This window comes from Poecilia mexicana, unplaced genomic scaffold, assembly GCF_051168715.1.
Source record: "Poecilia mexicana isolate PSO_F unplaced genomic scaffold, ASM5116871v1 scaffold_13, whole genome shotgun sequence".
NCBI classification, from domain to species: Eukaryota; Metazoa; Chordata; class Actinopteri; order Cyprinodontiformes; family Poeciliidae; genus Poecilia; species Poecilia mexicana.
The window spans coordinates 32045894-32065097 of NW_028263382.1; the positions used below are offsets into that span (position 1 = coordinate 32045894).

Consider the following 19204-nt stretch of genomic DNA (forward strand, 5'->3'; position numbering starts at 1 on the left):
CTTATCCACCAATCCTATCGACCTCCACCTCAGAGGTCTGGAAATCATCAACCAGATTTCCCCCAGAAAACCTGCTAAGCTCAGTGGTAAGGGGCTCTATAGGGCAGTCATCGAGCGACGTGCCATGTTTTTGAGTTAGAGAAAATGTTTAATGTTGACAGAAAATTTTAAAGTATTACTAGTTTATCATGTGTTATTGGAAGACATTAAAAATACCTAAAACCCAAATACCGTATTTTTCGGACTATAATTTGCAACTTTTTTCCCACGCTTTTAACCTTGCGGCCCAGTGCGACTTTTCTGTGGATTTTTCCTCAACCACCAGGGGGCTCTTTAGCAGGAAGTAAATCATTGGAAGTCGAAACTGGAAATCAAAGAAGAAAGCGTTAATTTTCATTTAGAACAAGCACATGCTAGCAGCAGGCATGACGGAGAAATGTTTTCAAACTTATACCCCCTCATCATGGAAACCACATGAAGAAGTTCATATGATGTAGCTTTTAAGTTGAAGGCTATTGATTTGGCAGTACAGGAGGAAAATAGAACCGCTGCACGTAAGCTCAGCATGAACGGATCCATGGTTCGGCGTTGGAGACGCAGGGCTGCATTCTTAATTGCAGATTTAGCAGCAGAGGGCTGCTTCCTTGTGAAAAACTGAGAGCGGCAGAGATGCCAGCGGCTTATAGCCCAGTGCGGCTTATATATGTACGTTTCCAGTTTTTTAAAAGAAACTGTGTAGACTTATAGTAAGGTGCGCTCTATAGTCCGGAAAATACGGTAAAAAGTCTTTAAAAAAATCAAACAATAAAAAACGTAAAATCAGTAAACAATGCTCAGCCTGGTGGGGGGTGCAAGTAAAGCCTGCTGGCCCATCAGACTTATAATATACTGCGAGAAACCGTGAGCATCTGTTCACTTTGTAGCTATATTTTCTGACTTTTCAGACAAAAAAAAATGGAAATCAGGCAGAATCGGATTTGGGAAGTCAGGTCTTTTAAAGATTGTGATCGACCAGAAAACTGCAATCGATATTCTGTAACTGCAGAAAAAGGTGGTTCTTCAAAGTATTCAGTCATTTGGGTTGAGTACAAATGCACACCACATTTATTTTTATGTGTAAACATTTATTAAACCATGTCTCAATTACCTTCCACTTTACAAACATGCACTTCTTTATGCTGGTCTGTTATAAAATCCTCCACATGCGTTCTCGTAGGGGAGCAAAACCGACGACGATGACTTCCAGGACTTCCAGGGCGCGCCGAAGGCTGGAGCTGGAGACCAGGCCTTCGCTGATTTCCAGGGTGAATCTGGAGGAAGTTTTCCCACCGCTGCTGCTGCTGCTGCTGCTCCTGCTGCCACACACCAACATCCAAACAGGTGAGGATGAGACTCCACCAAGGAAAATATTTTCCATGAGTTGAAATGTTCCAGTTTTAACCGTTTTAAAAAAGTCACCTGAATAATGCGGAGTTTGCCTCTCTATAATGCCGATATACTTCATAGTTAGCGTTCCTTCTGCATTCAGTCTACCTTCTCTGAAGAAGAGCTGTGATTATATGCAGAGACAAGTGTCAAATATTCAGCTGCCGATGGTTATTTATAGCCCAGTTATTTAGCATAATAATTGCGCCGCTCACTGTCTGTCTTACACCGCCTTAATGTCTTGTAATAACCTCCTCTGAATAGCAATGAGCTCGGGTCATGTCTTAATGAATTGATTTCAGTGGACAGTAGAGCCTCATTTCTCTATATTACTTTCTAGGCTCCTTTCCCACAGACTGCTCTTTCAGTGAGACGGATCTGCAAGGCAATTATCTACACAGAGATAAAGAGAGTAGCAGGAAAGAAAAAACATCTAAGTCAAAGGAGTCTTTATAGTTCTAGCTTTTTAGGCTTTGAAAGAAATCCTCACAGTTAGCGATAGCTGTTCAGATAAATCAGATGCAAGAGTCAAACCAGTATCCATAACTACACTTATATCCTGAATATGGAAAATAATTTATCAATAGTCTAGTTAGTTATTTTAAATTTAGTTTTTTTGGGGGGGGTTGGTTGAGATTAAATTATTAATTAATATTGATTTAATTTCCTTTTGGCATTAATAAAGTATTTTTGAATCTAATTGAATAGAAATTTGCTATTTTGAAGCTGGTAAGGCTTGGATTAGAACGTGACAATGAAGCAAATCTTGGCTACTATTTTTTTTATTGATTCATAATATATTGGCACTAACATCAATATCAGCTTATATCAGTCGTTTTTTTACCATATCAGTAAAAATGCTTGGAAGGGTTGTAAATCTTTTTCACTTCCGATACGATACCAATATCGCAGCTTTGGGCGTTGGCTGTATTGATACTGACTCGATACAATATGAGCATGAATAATGCATACTTTTATTATTTATTTTGTTGTGTGGAATGTTAGAGACAGACTTGATCAAGTGATCTTTCTCAGAGAACAATAGTCAGTAATAATTGGTATGAAAACAACTGACCCATTTGTTAACCAGTGGGTCTGCATATTGGATATAGTCACTGGTGGATAGAAATTCAGGGCCAGGCTAAACGCTGCAGCGGATTCTTCTGTTGGGGATTTTTAGGTGCAGGCTGATATAATCTGATACTTGGTTTTTGGTTGAAAAATATGCTATATATTTATGATGTTGGCTTAATACCAGTTATCAGCAATAGCAGCAAAGTTAATATCGAATATCGGCACAAATTTTCCCATCTGTTCGTCCCTGGTTATTTTGTGGCTTTACGCAGCTTTTCGATAATTGTGCAGAATGGTCAAATGCATTTTAATTCCTAGCTTGGTAGGGCTGAGCAACATATTGAATTATTTTTGTCATTTCTACATCAATGTGCGAAATATTGAAATTTCCCATGCTAGATTTAGTAAGATTTTATTCAATCCCATAAATGCAAATTCTGTATGCCAAAAATATATTTATTTGACATTTGAATGGTAGTGTCTGTTAGACCAGGATACATAATATAAGAAATCTTACCTATTTTCTTCTTTCTTCATAACACGTGGGATATACTAACCAACAATTATTACACTCCAAACATCTTTTTGCGATGTGGATATTGCACTGACTGATATTCCGTTGACAATATATTCACAATGTATCATTGCCTGTCTCTTATATCACTTATTGCGATGTAAGATGTATTTCTTTTGCAGCCCTTTTTTCTTAAAAAAAAAAAAAAAAGTCTCTTAAAGCTAACCAAAAAAAGATGCAAAGTTTTGTTGTTGATGCTCACACTTCATGGTATCTGAACGAAGCTTGTGCGTCCCTGCAGCACAGCTGCCATGCTGACTCCACTGTCTGGCTCGGCCTCTTCTTCTGGCACGTCCTCCGATAAGTACGCCGTGTTCAAGCAGCTGTCTGTGGATCAGCCCGCGGAGCCCGCTCCCCCCGTCTCAGGTAGCGCAACATGTTGCCTCTGATGTTTACAGCACCGTCTGTCCTCTCAGACGTATTACCGACAAGTACAGCCACGTAGTAAAACAAAGACCGTTCATGCTTAGAAAATATTGTCCTGAAGTTAAATACGGCAGTCATTTTGTTTAGTTTTTTTTTTTTAAGCATTTTTATGTTTTAAATAGGAGTGAACATGCATCTAGACCTGTCACAATAACCAGTTAATCATTTAATTGCATGATAAATTAAAATGAGCTAGATAATTTCTATTCTGATTATTTTTTTAAGGGCAGTTATGCTTGTTTTTTTTCTCCATTGTATTTGTTGTTTTTGATTTTTATGTTTTATTTGCATATTTATAGTATCTTCCAGTTTCAGGGTTCTTTCCGCAGTTATATATTTATTGTGAAAAAATTCTTACATTAAAATAATTTTGATTTATTGTGATAAATTTTAGTCACTGATGGTAAATTTTAAAAAACATCAAAACTGACATTGTGATTGGAAACCTTATTTTTTTGCTTTTTTTCTCCACTGTTTGTTCCACTAGAGCAGGGGTGTCCAAAGTCAGTCCTCGAGGGCTGGCATCCTGCATGTTTTAGTTCTCTCCCTGGTGGTAGCAACAACCTTTTCAGATTCTCAGTGTTCCTCTTAGGCCATCTAACGAGCCATCATTTGATCCAGGTGTGCTAGGTGGGGTGGACACCCCTGCACTAGAGCATCAGTAAATATCAGTAAATTCAAAAATATGATTAAATGTCATTACTGTGCTGATATAAGTCACTCTTTTCTAAAGCAGAAGCCTTTCTCAAACGGAAATGTTTTTCAAGAGCAATATCTGTGTTTGTGGTGCTATGAAAGATGTTGTCATGCAGTCACAGTCATATGTTCATGCAGGTTGCTAACCCCTAATTTTAAATAGTTTGCATTATTGGACGGCAGTGTCCATCCCTCGTCCTTTACCTTACTGACCTATTTCCAACTCCAGCACGTTCCAAAACATTTAAAGCCGAAACAGAGCAACTTTGTTGAGTTGCAGTCACCGTTACCGTTATCTTTTGAAATTCTTCAGTTCTTAAAGTCTTAATAAATCATAGATATGATTCATTTGTCATAAAATATACTCTATTTCCTTTTACTTGTTTTTAAACACCTCAGTGATACAGAAACTAGCTAACGTTGAGTATTTTTCCTTCAGTAACAACATCCACGCTGAAGAGTGTGGTCAGTGCCCCCTGGTAGAGCTCAGAAGGAATCGCTCATCTGGTTTTGACTCATTTTTCCATTTTTCTGTTTCATTGTTTAGATGCTGGGGACAAATACAGTGTGTTCAGACAGCTAGAGCAACCTGCTGACAAGAAAACAGTCGGTAAGAAACTCAACTTCTCTTTGTTTCAAGTCCAATTTCTGTTTTTCCTGCTGTTTAAAGAGGACTAGTTTCACATCTTCCATGAGAAAAAAGCATATCCATACATGAAAACGGGTGAGGGGTTTGGGGTCAGAGCCAGATTATTTCTGGTTAAACATGTAGTTGCAAATTGGGAAAAGCCATCACGCCGCCATGACTGCACTGTTCCGTGTTTACGCTGTCCCGTGTTGATCCCAGTGTGTTTCCCACCCGTGCTTCATTAGAACAGCTTCTGATGGGGGCTTCTCTTACGACTCCAGTAAGTCATGCTTTGCTGTGACCTTTCTTTGGTATTGCCAGGCTCCGTCTTCTCTAATGAGCCCATTAGTTTTCCCTCTTCCTCCAAGCAGCTGCCATGTGAACAAATTCTCTCTTTCAGTCCCTGCATATATTACTACTACAGTGTGTCGAGACATACAAATACATGTTGAAACTTAATGCATTCTGAGTTTTGGTTTGTGCTATAATCAACATCTTGTTGTATGATTTTTTTTTTTTTGCAACACAAATAAGAAATTTTTATAGTGTTTAAATTTATTTCTTTTATTGGTGCAGAAAATGCTCATCTTGACTATTATTTCCTGTTTGGAAAAAGTAGTAAAGATTGTAAGTTTTGCAATTTGAATTTCCTGGTGGCATGATTATCCTACACCCAGTAGGATGTTTGTCTGAAGTTTACATACACTCATCACTGGGCATCAGAGTCGGTTTTTAATGGGGCTGGACGATATGACTGAAAAAGTATCACGATATAGGCATTTCATATCAGTCGATATCAATGATTATTGATGAGTTTTTTTGTTAAAATATCTTAAATACAGCCAGACTGGAGGCGTGACTCCGCCTGTTTCATCCGGTTTTCTCTCCACGTCTTTGTGTTTTATTTTTAAGCAGTTATGAGACACGGTGGGCAAACCTGAAGCTGCTGCTGCGCAATATACTCAACAGGTTGTTGCTAGGTAACCAAAGAGTCAACCTGCAGCCGGCTTTAAGATTTCGCCACCGTATCTCATAGCTGCTTAAAAAAATAAAATGGTGGCATGGAGTCAAAGGAGAGAATTAGTACAACAGCTTGAGAGGAAATTGAGGATAAAAGAGGAAAGGTCACGCCACCATTTTGGCAATATTTCAGATATCTAAAACAAAAGTGATCAATAGTTATTATTATAAAACGTTTACATCGTGATTGATTCTTATCGTCCGGCCTTCGGCAGAGGTTAAACAATTAGGTGTTGTGATAATGACAATGCTCTTGAAACAGACATCGGAACTGGCTTTAGGATGGATAGAACAAACTCTGCTGTAAACGACCAAACTGTGTTTTCGGGTCAGGCCTGTACTAACCTACCAATATAAATTCATTTTACATTTTCTACTAAGTAGAGCGGTCAAAAAAATGAAGCCAAAGTGCATTAAACCGTATGTTGAAAAAATTTATGTAACCTTGATTAATGTTCAAAAATCAGTGGAACTGAATTTGAGTCTATATTATTTTTATCCTGTAGAGATTAGAGTAAATACATTTCTTTGGACTTGTCCAACCAACTCTTGTTTATTAAACATGTTTGTTGTAAATAGCATTCCAACCTGGACAGAGAATAGTACAGATGTATCATTAAAAGCCCCAAAATGAATGACTTTCATGCTGATCATGAGTGGATGTAAACTTGTGACCGGTTGAGTGTTGTTTGTGTGGTGATGTGTGCTGTTTCTTTGGACATGTTGCCCACGGTTCATCACAAGAACTAGAAGTTTACCATTCTCAGCGGACTGTAGGCGTACTGCAGCTAATCCACTCTTCCTCTCTTACAGGATTTGAAATTGAATTGTTGGCTGTTACAGTGAGGATTATGTTTTTTCTTTTTTGTTGCTGATCTTTCCCTCCGTTCTCTTTTTCAAGGGGAAGGATTCGCAGATTTCAAGTCTGTCAATGCTGACGACAGCTTCACAGACTTTAAAACCGCAGACAGCGTCTCTCCACTAGACCCTTCAGATCAGGCCAAGATCTTCCAGCCCGCTTTCCCCTCTGCTTTTCCCAACTCTCAGACTTTACAGCAGCAACCAGCAGTGTCTTTCTCCCAGCCCAAAAATCCTCTCAACATGGCCGACCTGGACCTCTTCTCCTCCGTTCCCACTCCCACCGAGAAAAAACCCGGCATGTTCCCACCTGTATCATTAGGCCTTCTCCCTGGCGGAGCCAAACCTCCCTCGGATGATTTTGGTGACTTTGCCCTCTTTGGCTCCTCCTCTGAATCCGCTCCGACTGCGGCGGCATCGGTGGCAGCAGGAGGGGCGGTGGCGGCGGCCACTCAGGATGACTTCGCCGACTTCATGGCGTTCGGAAGTTCCGGTGGTGAGCCAAGAAGCGAAGGTGGTGCATCAAAGAAGCCTCAGCAGGGCACGGACAAATACGATGTGCTGAAGCATCTGTCTCTGGAGGGGGCTGTCCCCTATGACGACGCCAAAGAGAGTGGCGTAGGCGGCGGCTCCTTCTCCTCCCTCAGGAGCGACGCGGACGACTTCGCCGACTTCCAGTCATCGAAGTTCTGCACGGCGCTCGGTGCCTCCGAGAAGACACTAGTGGACAAGGTGGCCGCTTTCAAGCATGGCAAGGAGGACTCGGCGTCCGTCAAGTCGCTGGACCTGCCATCCATTGGCGGCAGCAGCGTGGGGAAGGACGACTCGGAGGATGCGCTGTCCGTGCAGCTGGACATGAAGCTGTCGGACATGGGTGGGGACCTGAAGCACGTGATGTCAGACAGCTCCTTGGATCTGCCGGGCCTCTCGGCCCACCAGCCCCCCGCCACAGGTGAGGAACTAGTGCGCTTGCTCTGGTGAGGCTCCGCCCAACCGCACCGCCATGTTGTTTCAGAGGCCAGCCGGTATCTCAGCTCTCACTGGAGCCACTTACAAAAAAACGCAGTCACCAAACATGCGGTCAAAGAGCAATTAAATGAGGTCTGTGTTGAAGAGAAAATGCTCAGATGCTCCTGAATACGGTGGCCCTGATGCACAAAACACATCGACAAGTCACTAAACACAAATACGTATTTGAAAACACAACATATTCAAAAGCACAACGGCATTAACAAAGCACAACTACAAATTAAGCAAACAGAAGAGGTTGGTCCTAGAGGGAACCTGGAGACTGATTGGATGATGACGCTTTAGAACCGGAAGTGATTCTGGCTTTGGCGTGGTTGTTCGAAATATGAATGATGCCAGTGATTACGCCTGGAAGATGTATCATGATATAAGTTTTTCATATCAGTCTATCGATAATTGCCGATATTGATAATTATTTATTAGTTGTGATTTATTTATTTTTTTTAAACATCTAAAATACTTGGCGTGACCATTACTGGTTTATCGACACTTTTCAGTCAACGCTGTTGTTCTATTTTAAGCAGTTAGAAAGCTGCTTAAAAACTCAACTTGCTGCACAAATTACTCAACTTGTTGTTGCCAGGTAACCAAAGAGTGAGTCAGTTGATGCTACCAACCTACCAATTCTGGTTCTAATGTCAAAAATGGCGTTTTCCAATCAGCGAAGTCTCCCACTGGGACCTGCCTCTTTCGTTTTCTTAATATTGCTGTGCTTTTTTTTTTTTTTTTTTTTTTTTTTTTTTTTTGTTCTAGTTGTGCTTGGTTAGTGTTGTGCTTTTGAATTTGTTGTCATGCATTTAAATTTGTAGTTGTGTTTAGTGATTCGTTGAAGCAGTTTGCACTTCTGGGCCACTGTACTTATAACATATCAGATTAGATGCATCATTTCCTCCATTTGACATTTCATCATCCATCTTTCTTTATTTATTCTCTATTTATTTATTTAATTTATTTATACCTCTCCTCTTTTCACATCCACATTCTTCCTTCTCCATTGCCCCGTATGAGCCGGTATAAAAGCCCCCGCCTGCCCCTCATACCTTATTTAATTTAAACTGACGAGTGCCTGGGTTCTGATGCGTTTGCAGCCGCAGCTCATAGCTGAGGTCCCCGGTCACAGCCTGCCCGACTCCGATAAGCTTCCTGTTGTGTCCCCACCGAGGCGGCGGCACACTCTCGGCGTCCCATTCGCGCGTTGCTGTCGTGTCGAGCGGTGGTGACAGGCGGTCCGGTTGAATACAGATGAGTACAGGAGGCGGTGGGGGCGATCGTCTGAATTATTCAGCTCACAGGTTTTTCTTTTCTTTTCTGTTTTTTTTTTTTTTTTTTGCACAATAGACTGGGAAAAAAAATCCCAAAGGCGTTACCTGAAGGGTATCATTTTCAGCTGCCGTGTGCCGATGGCGAGAAAATCTAGTTTGGATTAAGTGGAAACAGAAAATTTTCCCCCTTTAATAGGAGATTTTGCATGCAGCAACTGGGAGAGAATCTATTTTATTAAAGCGACATTATTGCTGAATGCAATATAAACTTCAGATTTGAGTGCTTGAATGTGGGTGCATGCGGTTCTCTATTTATGTCTGATCGAATATTGTATTACTCTGCAGTACTATTTTGTTTATTTATTTATTTTTTTTATGATCCTCTGGCTTTGAGGCATTTTTCAGTCCCTACCTCGTGTCGACGAAGGCAAAGTCCAACTCCACCCCGGTACTTGTTGTTGTGGTTCATGTATTAAATGGAAATCAACCCAGTTTCCTTAATATTCAGGTTAGGGTACAGGTCAGCACTTCCTGTTCTTCATCCCCCCTGCCACAGCTTATCATTTATTCATCCAGCGTCTCACTTCCACCTCACGGCTCGTGTTTCATTGCGCCTCACCCGATTCAGCTGGGTAATCTGAGATTTAAGTAATTGTGGTTTGATGAATACTCCACAGTGCTCTGTTCAGTCTTTATTTGATAGTAGTCATGCAGTTAAAAGTCACAAATTTAATATATATATATATATATATATATATATATATATATATATATATATATATATATATATATATATATATATATATATATATATATTTTTTTTTTTTTTATTTTATTTTTTTTTACGTTAGAACAACCTCAAGCTTCACTGGATTTAAATATAAATTATTTGGTAGACAAACACAAAGCACCACATAATTGGGAGGTGGAAGGAAAATATGGCATGTTTTTTCTTTTTTTAATTTTTTACTTCTAAAAATCAGAAAAGTGTTTTACATTAAAACTGAAGTGCAGAAAACTGCACTAATTGCAGTTTTCTGTCGATCTTTAAAAAGCCTGACTTGCCGATTCTGATTTTGGCCAATACTGATTTTCTTTTCATTTGAAAAGTCGCTAAAAACAGTTGGGGTGACTGTTGTTGACCTTCGTCACTGTAGAGAGAAATACTTTTACAGATTTTTGTGGAGGTGGATAATCTTAACCAAGCAACTGCCGATTACCAATTTCCCAAAACTAAGGAAATCAAGTTTAGTTTATTGGCACACCCCTAGTTTTACCTGTTGTTGCAGTGCAGTCTTTTAGCGTCGGTTCAGCACCTCTTGGTTTTGGTGATTCTTTTTTGTAAAATAGTTTAAGTTCTGTCATTTTGACTGGGAAATGTTTGAATATGAATCTCGAAACTCTGCCGTAGGTTCTCTGCTGGATTCAGGTTTGGATTTTGGCTGAATTAACTCATAAAGATACTTCGATCTAATCCACAGTTGGTCAACTCCAAACTCAAAAGCGAATATCTATGCCTGTCACCATTGATCAAAAAAATAAAAATCAAAAATCAAAATAAAATAATCACATGATAAATTTAAATAAACTCAATTATTTCTGTTCTAATGATTAACATATTTTGAATGGCAATTTTGAGTACAGACTTTATAATCTGTTTTATCTACAGTTTCAATTGCATGTGGTTTATATTTTCGTTTTATTTATTGTTTTGGGTTGTTTTCATTTTGGACATTTAAAATGTCTTCCAGGTCCAGTGTTAACTTTACAAAGTTAAAGTTTATTGGTCTTTCAGAGGGAAAACTTGCATTTAGATGCCATTATCGATATATTGTTTGAAAATGTTTTCAAAAATATCATTTATCGCAATAATTCCTGGGACAATTTATCGTCCAGCTAAATTTACTTGTGTCCTGCTGCAGCAATGCCTGATCTAAAGGAAACTATCCCCACAGCATAACCCCTCCACCATCATGCTTCATATGCCGTTCAGGCTCAGTTTTTTCTCACACTTCGTGTTTTGCACATATATTTGACCCTCATCTGACCAGAGCAGCTTCTTCTTCCATCAAAACTAAACATTTCCTTCCACTAAACAATTATGTGACAATTCGGCACGTAAAATCCCGATAAACACCATGACGTTTGTGGTTGAACTGTGACAAAATATGGAATAGTTCAAGGGTTGCAAATACATTTGCACAGCAAATCATTTCATCCAGGATGTTTCACTGGAGAAAAAAACAAACAGAAATGTAAACATGCTCTATCATATCCCTTAAAGGTCATCTCAGCTAACTTAAACAAGCTCAAATATTGCAAAAACAACAAAAACAAAAAAAAAAATCAAGAGAAAAAAGCTGGTCCATAGAAACATTGATACATTCCTAAGAAACATAAACTTCTGTAAAATCTTCTTTCTTTACTGATCTTGGAGAGCAACTAACCTGTTGTTAAATGTAGCAGGCTGAGCTGTTTGAGCCCCTCTCTATACGCTTTGCACTGTGTTTTAGCAACTGTTTGTATTCTTAAAGAGACAGTATTTCTTTTATGAGTTACCAAATGGACTCAGATCCTCGTTTTTATCCTCTCTTTTTTTTCGTCCCTTTTCGTTTCACTTCAATGAATGCCGTATGGATTTCTCATCCGTGGTTCTGCGGTTCTGGCTCTCTGAGAACGTAGTGAAGTTAGCATTACCCTTCCTGCCTTGCTTTTTTGCTGCAGTGTGCCTGCTTTTTTTCAATTTGTGAAATTGACAAGAACATAAAAGATGGTGAGCATTTTATGCATAGAAAACAACAACAAAAAAGAAACGTATCGCAAGCTGTTTTTATCCAAGAAGAAATGTATACATAAAGATTTTAGTAGTGTATTTTTATTACAGGAATACAAACTGTCTTATTTTGAGGCTAGAGAGAGACTCCTTGGTCTTGCTGTGATGCAAACTGTTAATGTTCAATGTATCCTGCAGTATTTAGTGATGAATTTCATTGTTTTCAAACCTAAGAAGGTTATTTCACTGTAGCAAGAGAAAAAAGGATACTGTCTCTTTAAATCTGTCTGATTGGATGTATTTAAGGCCCTCTCTGGGAGGTCAGGTGTAAGATGGCCCGCTTTGTTTTCTGTAACCCTTTGAGTGCTTTAACTTCCTCTCATTTCCATCAGATTAAGGCAGATGTGAAATTATTCCCCTTTCTGTTTTTACTATCTCGGCTCACATTTGACCAAATGTAAAAATCTTGCTGCTTTTCTTTTTGTTCTCTAAATTTGACTCATTCTGCCCATGTTTCTTTTTTTCTTTTATCCCCTTTAGGGCCTCAAAGGGTTACTTCCTCCTTGCCTTGTTCTTTGGGTTATCTTCTCAACCAGGCTTTCCAAATGTTCTGTACTCAAATCCTTTTTCCAAAACCACCTGTTGCTTAACTAATAGTCAAGAGTTTGTCAACTCCCTAAAAACTGCTGATTCTAGTCTGTGAATGTGCCTTCTCTTTCTGGTTTCTGCTTTCTTTACCTACGGATTTTTGTTTGTCCGTTTTCACCTTCTTGTTCGTTCTTTTTCTGCCTCCACTCCTGACTCTGCATGCTTCCTGTAATCAAAAATGACTGAGTTTTAATTTTTACAAGTGTTAGTTTCACGAAAACCTCTTGTAACAGTAGGCTTCTTTCACACAGTACTTTGTGACCTTTTCTCTCTTTCTCTCTACTGATGTTGTCGTAATAAACTTTACTGTTGGTATTGCTCAAATGCGTACCGTCTTATTTTTTCCGTCTTCTTTCCTTCTTTGAGAAGAGTAACCTGGGTTAGTTACAAATAATTAGCCTCCTTGTCAATTTCACAAATTGCTTGGTACATTTCTGGCCCTGTTATGCAAAAATAGGAAGGGTTCAACAAGGTGGAAGTAGGTGTTTGTTCAGATGAGAGGAAAAAGCATGCTGTGCGGGCGTCAGATAATATTAGTTTTAAAGGAATGCAGGAGAAACAGATGAAGTTTTGATTGATGCCCTTTAAATAGAAATCCTTCTGGTGGAAGAAAACACCATTAATATTAGTTTATTGTAATTTCCCTGCATAGCTGATATACATGTACAACAAAAGGAGATTGTGTTTAATAACAGGGAAAATAAGTAATTAACACAATGTCTTTCTCAGAAAATGTATTTCTAAATGGGATTTTAACATGATGTCAACAATCTAAGGTAGCTACATGCAAAAATGCAAAATCATAGTGAAGAAAAGAAGCAAGGTAAAGAAACCAGCTGAAATCTGTCACTATTTAGAAAGCAGTCTCGCTCTCTGTGTAAATTAATATCAACTTCACTGATGACCTAATCTAAAGGTTTTTCAGAAGAAGCATGTCATGATTGGCAAAAGATAAAAACTTTTTGAAGACCATCGAAACCTTAGTAGCTCCGTTTCCATTAACCATAAAATTGCGCAAATTCTTATGAAAATAACTTGCGTTGTCTAGAAAAAAACGTATGTCTTTTGCTAAAAAATGTTTGTGCTTGATATGGCTTTTCAGCCATATCGGAATTTTTTTCATATCTCATGAGTCACGTGATCAACAGCTGGATGCTACTTCTGCCGAAAACGCAGAAGAAGACAACAGGAAGTGGTGATGGTGATGGTTTGTTTTTGTTGCTTTTTGGACAATGTTTAGCTGGCTCCACTAGAGCTCCCTCAGCCTCACATAGTTTATAAAAGTTGTGTGTCATTCAGATGTGTTGAATCCATAGCTTTTCTGTAAAATCACCAACTACAATTTCCCCAAAACATTGCTTGCGTAGCCGCACACAAGTATAAGGGGTTTGTCGCTCCAACACCTGAACCTGAAGGCTGATAGATGATGAACGCTAGCGTGATTTTAATTTCAATTCTTATTTAATGGGAACATTGCGAAATTGTTTTCTTTTTTATTTATTTTTTTTTACATTAGCTTAACATAGACAAAGATTTGCTCACATTTTTAACGGAAACAGATATTGTTAGAAATGCTAATTGCATTGGTTAGGGGCATTTTTCAAACATCTTGGTCTTCCAGTGAGAACCATTTGAGCGATAATATCCAACAGAATTTGCACCATCCATGACCATGAGATCTTCGCTTTCTTTGCTAGTAATCAAAAATAATTACCACAATAGTTTACCAGGAACCAATGACTACTAGCAAAGAGCTTCAGAAAGACTTGGAATAAATATTTTTTTATATATAGCAAATTTCCACTCAACTGAAGTGGCTCCGACTTACTGCAAATTACTACTCTGCTGAAGAAAAATCATGCTAAAGCTCATTTAATCTTTACCACTAAAACCATATGAGAATTTCCTGGTAGGATGGGACCAAAATTGAACTATTCAGTAGCCACACCACTTTCGAGGTAGAAGTGTTCCTATGTGTCACCACAGAAAACGCAATGCTTTACCTGGAACCCTGTGCTTTTAAATTAAAGGTTTGCCTTTTTTATTTTTGAGAATAAGTATGTGATAAAGCTAAATTTTATATTTTTATTCATTCTTACCAGGAGTGGCAATAAATGTGGCTGTTACTGTTCAATTCAGGCATTTAAATGATCAAAATAACATATTGTGTTAAGAATAATCCACTGTGTGGGAGGGAGCATGTCTTTCCCAAATGAAGTGTTATTTGCTGAAATCTAAATTATGCCATTGCCATATTGAGAGTGCCAAATGTTTTAGGATTTTATTGTTACACTCTCAGCTGAAAAGATGTTAAAGCGAAATGTGTCGACAATTTGATTCCGATTTTCACAGTTTGTCTTCTCATGTGGATTTTAGCATCTAAGGAGGAACTGTTAGGTCTAATTTTTCCCTCATTTTTGCTCGGTTTTCAACACCCTAGCAGTAGGTGAGGTTTGTTGACAAGCGATGTGGTCTTACCCGTTGCATGGGTAAAACTGAATCAAAATGGAAAAACTCTGCTTTTGGGATTAAAGATGGTAAGTAGCATACAGCTGCTGCTGATCAAATGCAATTGATCACCTCATCAATTGTGTGACAGCTTTGACAGTTTGCTGCTATGGAGCATTGAGGTATGTGTCAGCAGTATGCCAGGAGGGAAAGACATTAATCCAACTCCACTTCATTTGCCTAGAAAGAGTGGTTTTATATTTGGGGAGGTGTGAATGTACAATCAAACTCTGATACAAACCAAGAAAGCAAACTCTGCTCCGGCTAAACACCTGGGTCTCAGTTTGGTCGAAGTAAAATCTGGTTTGGTCATATGTGGATTCAAGCGGACTAGAGACTAGAGACCGCCCCAAAAGCAGAAAGCGGACTATAGTGCAGGGAATTCTGGGTAAAAACAACCAAAACAAACTCACGAGTCTAGAGATAGCGGGAGAAATGGCTTGTCTTCTACTAAAGAGAAATCCTACAGTCACTAAAACCTGATGCCACTCCATTTTAGTTAACATTCAGTGAAGAAGGAATTTGCATTCAATGTCTTCTTCAATGTCGTTTCCTTCAGTAGTTCTTGATGTAGTGCCACCACAGGCGAGGAGGTGAGCAGGTTTTTCAAAGGGTTTGGATTGTTTGAGACAGTGTCATGTGAAAGCAAACCACACCAGCTGAAAATTTAACAAATGTTGCTATTTGGGTCCCGGATCGAACCGAGTCTTCCAGAATATGTGGTGTGAAACCGTCCTTAGTGATCCTGGAGTCTTCACCGCACCAGGTTGTTGACCCTCTCCATGCACCTTAGGTTTTAGGTTATTTTGCAGCCATAACACCAGGATGCCTTGCCAGACATGGAGTTGACCATGAACTCCTATGTTTATCAATGTATTGTAGACCATCTGTCCCCCATCTGAAGTTTAATAGCAATTAAATTTTTTTTTTTTATTGAAGCACCATTTTGTGAAAGAATGGGCCAAAATTATTGGTGCTTAAGGTGTTTTTATGTAATTCTGAAACAGCTGGTGTACATAATTTTTCATCGCATAGCTTTTAAAATTTACATGACTCTTTATTTAATGAAGATCGTTGACAAAGTGAAATCTGTTGTTTGGGCACTGGAGATTTTCTAAAAAAAAAAAAATAAAAAAATAAAAAACAATTTCTATGACGCAGTAAAGCTAAAAAAAATAGATTTGAAAAAGGGTCCACTTTCTTTTTACCATGACTGTATGCTAGCATCTGCTCACCTCAACAGAAAATGTTTTTCAAACTGTTAAGCAGTGTGGTGTCTCACCTCTGATCTCCAATAAAAGGGATGGTGAAAGGAATGACGGCCGGCTCGTAATGGAGACAGTTATACATCCATTTTAACATCATGCTACAGTAAAATACCCTAATGAAAGAAATTGCAAAAAATCTTATTTTTATGAGTAATTTTTTTCCCATTATTTTGCAATTGATGTGGACTAACACATTTTATTTCGAAATGTTTATGCATTTTTCAATCTTGAGAGCATCATGGAAACAGCCTTATGGAAGACTTTACTATTACAGTAGGTAACTTTTATAAACTGTATTTTTTCTATATATTTAAAACTCTTGCCATGTTGTCAATGTTATTACAGTAAAAGATGAGACAGATAATCTATCTATAATCTAATTTATCTAAATTTTTTCACCTTATCGTTCTGATGGTGGAGAAACAATGTCATTGGTTGTTATGCTAACTAGCTTGAGCGTTCATGGCAGGCTCTGCTGTGGGGAACTAGCTGTAGCGTAGCAGTGAACAAGGGAGAGGACGTGCATACACGAGTGTGATTGACATTGCTAAGACTTTCCAAAAGCAGGAGGCACAATACAACGCAGGGCATCCTGGGTAAATACAACCAAAACAAACGTGTGTTTAACACTAGCAGGAGAAATGGCTTGTAGTATTTTATGAATGACTAAAGAGAAATCCTACATCCACTAAGATCCGACACCACTCCATTTTTATTGACATTTTGTGAAGGATGTTGTGCTTAGTGTCTTCTTCTTCAAAGGTTTTTGTGTCATTTCCCTTAATGGTTCTTGGTGCAGCGCCACCACAGGCGAGGGAAGGGGAATAGGTTTTTAGAAGGGTTTGGTTTGTTTGACACAATGTACAGCGAAAATGAACCACACCAGCTGAAGATATGTTGCAACTTGAGCCGTGAAAATGCCCTAAAAGTCACTGAAATAGTTTGAGCATCATTCAAAGGCAATAATTAATGACATTCATATCCGTGGTCAGTGTATGTATGCTTCTTAAATTCTTACTGTATGAATAATGCTACAGCTTGTTTTTCGTCCTTGTATCTTTGTGCTATCCCCACGAACCACCCAGTATGTCTGTGTTGTCTTTATAGAAAGAGACGACATGAAGTTTGACCCGTTTGGGACGTCGGCCCTCAGCACACTGTCCAGCTACGACTGGTCAGATCGAGATGAAAGTCTGGCCAGCGATTTGAGAAAGCCCCAGGGCATGGAAGGGGCTTCTCTATCATCTTTAGTACCGTCACAGAGGAACGAACTCAGCTTTGGCAGTACTGAAAACATGTCCAACGGCTCCCCGGCAAAGGTCACAACCTCTTTAGCCTCAGAGAACGGATCTTTGGGAGGCGACAAGTTCGAGGCCTTTGCCGACTTCGGTTCCTCGGACCAGCCTGGCAACGACAATGACTTTGGAGATTTTGCCAGTACTGTTTCTGAAAAGTCAGACTCCCCCGCTGTCACTACGGAGGTGGGTTTGGAGGGAAACCCTGGCGAGTTTCCGGACGAATTTGGCACATTCCAAGGGGACAAGCCCAAATTCGACAAGTTTGACTTCCTGAAAGCCATCACTCAAACCAAAGTCAAATCCAGCGAGGAGATGATCAAGAACGAGCTCGCAACTTTTGACCTGTCTGTTCAAGGTGAGTCTTCATGACTTTTCAACCACGTCAGAGCACAGATCATTATATGCATTTATATGTAATGTAAACATGTTCATGCAGTTTACATACACCAAATAAAAACTTTTTTTTTCTCACTGTCTAAAGTTAAATCTGACTATTTACGATTTACCAAATTATTTTTATTTGCTAAATGCCACAATAATGAGAGAATACGTCCAAAGATTTGTTACCTAATTTATTAAATGTAAACAATAGACCATGTGTTCTTTATAAATCTGTATCTCAAATCGTGATGAAACTCTACAGTGCCCCCAGGAGGGAATGAGAGATTTTTTTTTTCCTTTGCATTACTTTGCAAAACTATTGAATTCTCTCAAAATAAATTTGCAGGTACACCCTGCTTTTGTTAGTATACCATCACAGTGATGATAAATGTCTATTTAAAATTGCATATATTTACACATTTAAAGGCCTCATCACTGAAACTGTTTATACATTTTCACGTATTTGGGGCAGAATATGGTGAAGATTGGACTGCGCATGAAAATCAGCCCTTTTATTAACCATTTAGACTACAAACATTAAAAACACACAAGCAAAAGTGTCGGATAAAAAAATAACTTAAAAATAGTCTAAATAGTTTGGAAGTATTTTTCTTAGTTGTCTTCTTACAGAAAGTTTCTGTCTTAGAGCAGGACTAGAAAACCCAAGATTGACCTGTTTGCCTCTGGCATTTTGCACATAAGTTGGTGCTGTATTTGCATCCTAAAGAAGAAGATATAAAACTTCAGACATCTCACACATACATGAAGATGCCTTACAAAACATGCTATAGTTGCAGAAAGACTTTCAGTGTTCAAGATTCCACATGAACAGATTAGAAATGCGTGCAAAGCAAAAACGTTCCCACGATGTCCATAGGGGTCTTCATACAACAGAACTTACAAAAAGTCCTTCTAAAATTGCACCTGTAAGATGTAAAGTTCAGCTAATATTAGCCGGAAGAATAGTCATCCTTTAAAGTGTCATTTTTCACAGAGATTTTGTGGAAACTCTATGTTCAGACGAAAAGAGCTGACATTTTCTACAGTAAAACACAAAGTACCATCAAACCTACATACTCTGCTCTCCCAACCTCTCTTAGTGAACATGTGTTTGTCCATGTGGGAGTGACAGAGAGAAACTTATGAAATGAACAGGAACGTGGACTTCAAATTATTTCAGTTCACCGAAATAACTTAAAATTTATTACATTTCCACAAGACCAAACTGGCTAAAACTGGTGTGTCCTATCCATCAGTAATATCTAATCTGAGTGATGGTGAAGTGAAACAACAGCAAGCAGCAGCAGATTTTTCAGATTTCCGAGGGGAGCAGCTG

General features: G+C 38.8%; 1 protein-coding gene across 11 annotated transcripts in view; it reads left to right on the forward strand.

The window, feature by feature from the left end:
• Window positions 1–19204, forward strand: part of synrg (synergin, gamma) — a 62933-nt gene that overhangs the window by 15836 nt on the left and 27893 nt on the right. For all 11 annotated transcript variants that reach the window (XM_014991450.2, XM_014991452.2, XM_014991451.2 and 8 more), the window contains 5 exons: window positions 1217–1380; window positions 3315–3439; window positions 4743–4805; window positions 6745–7653; window positions 17297–17842. In XM_014991450.2, the coding sequence (XP_014846936.2) occupies window positions 1217–1380; window positions 3315–3439; window positions 4743–4805; window positions 6745–7653; window positions 17297–17842 (1807 nt within the window). The remainder of the gene's footprint in view (window positions 1–1216; window positions 1381–3314; window positions 3440–4742; window positions 4806–6744; window positions 7654–17296; window positions 17843–19204) is intronic.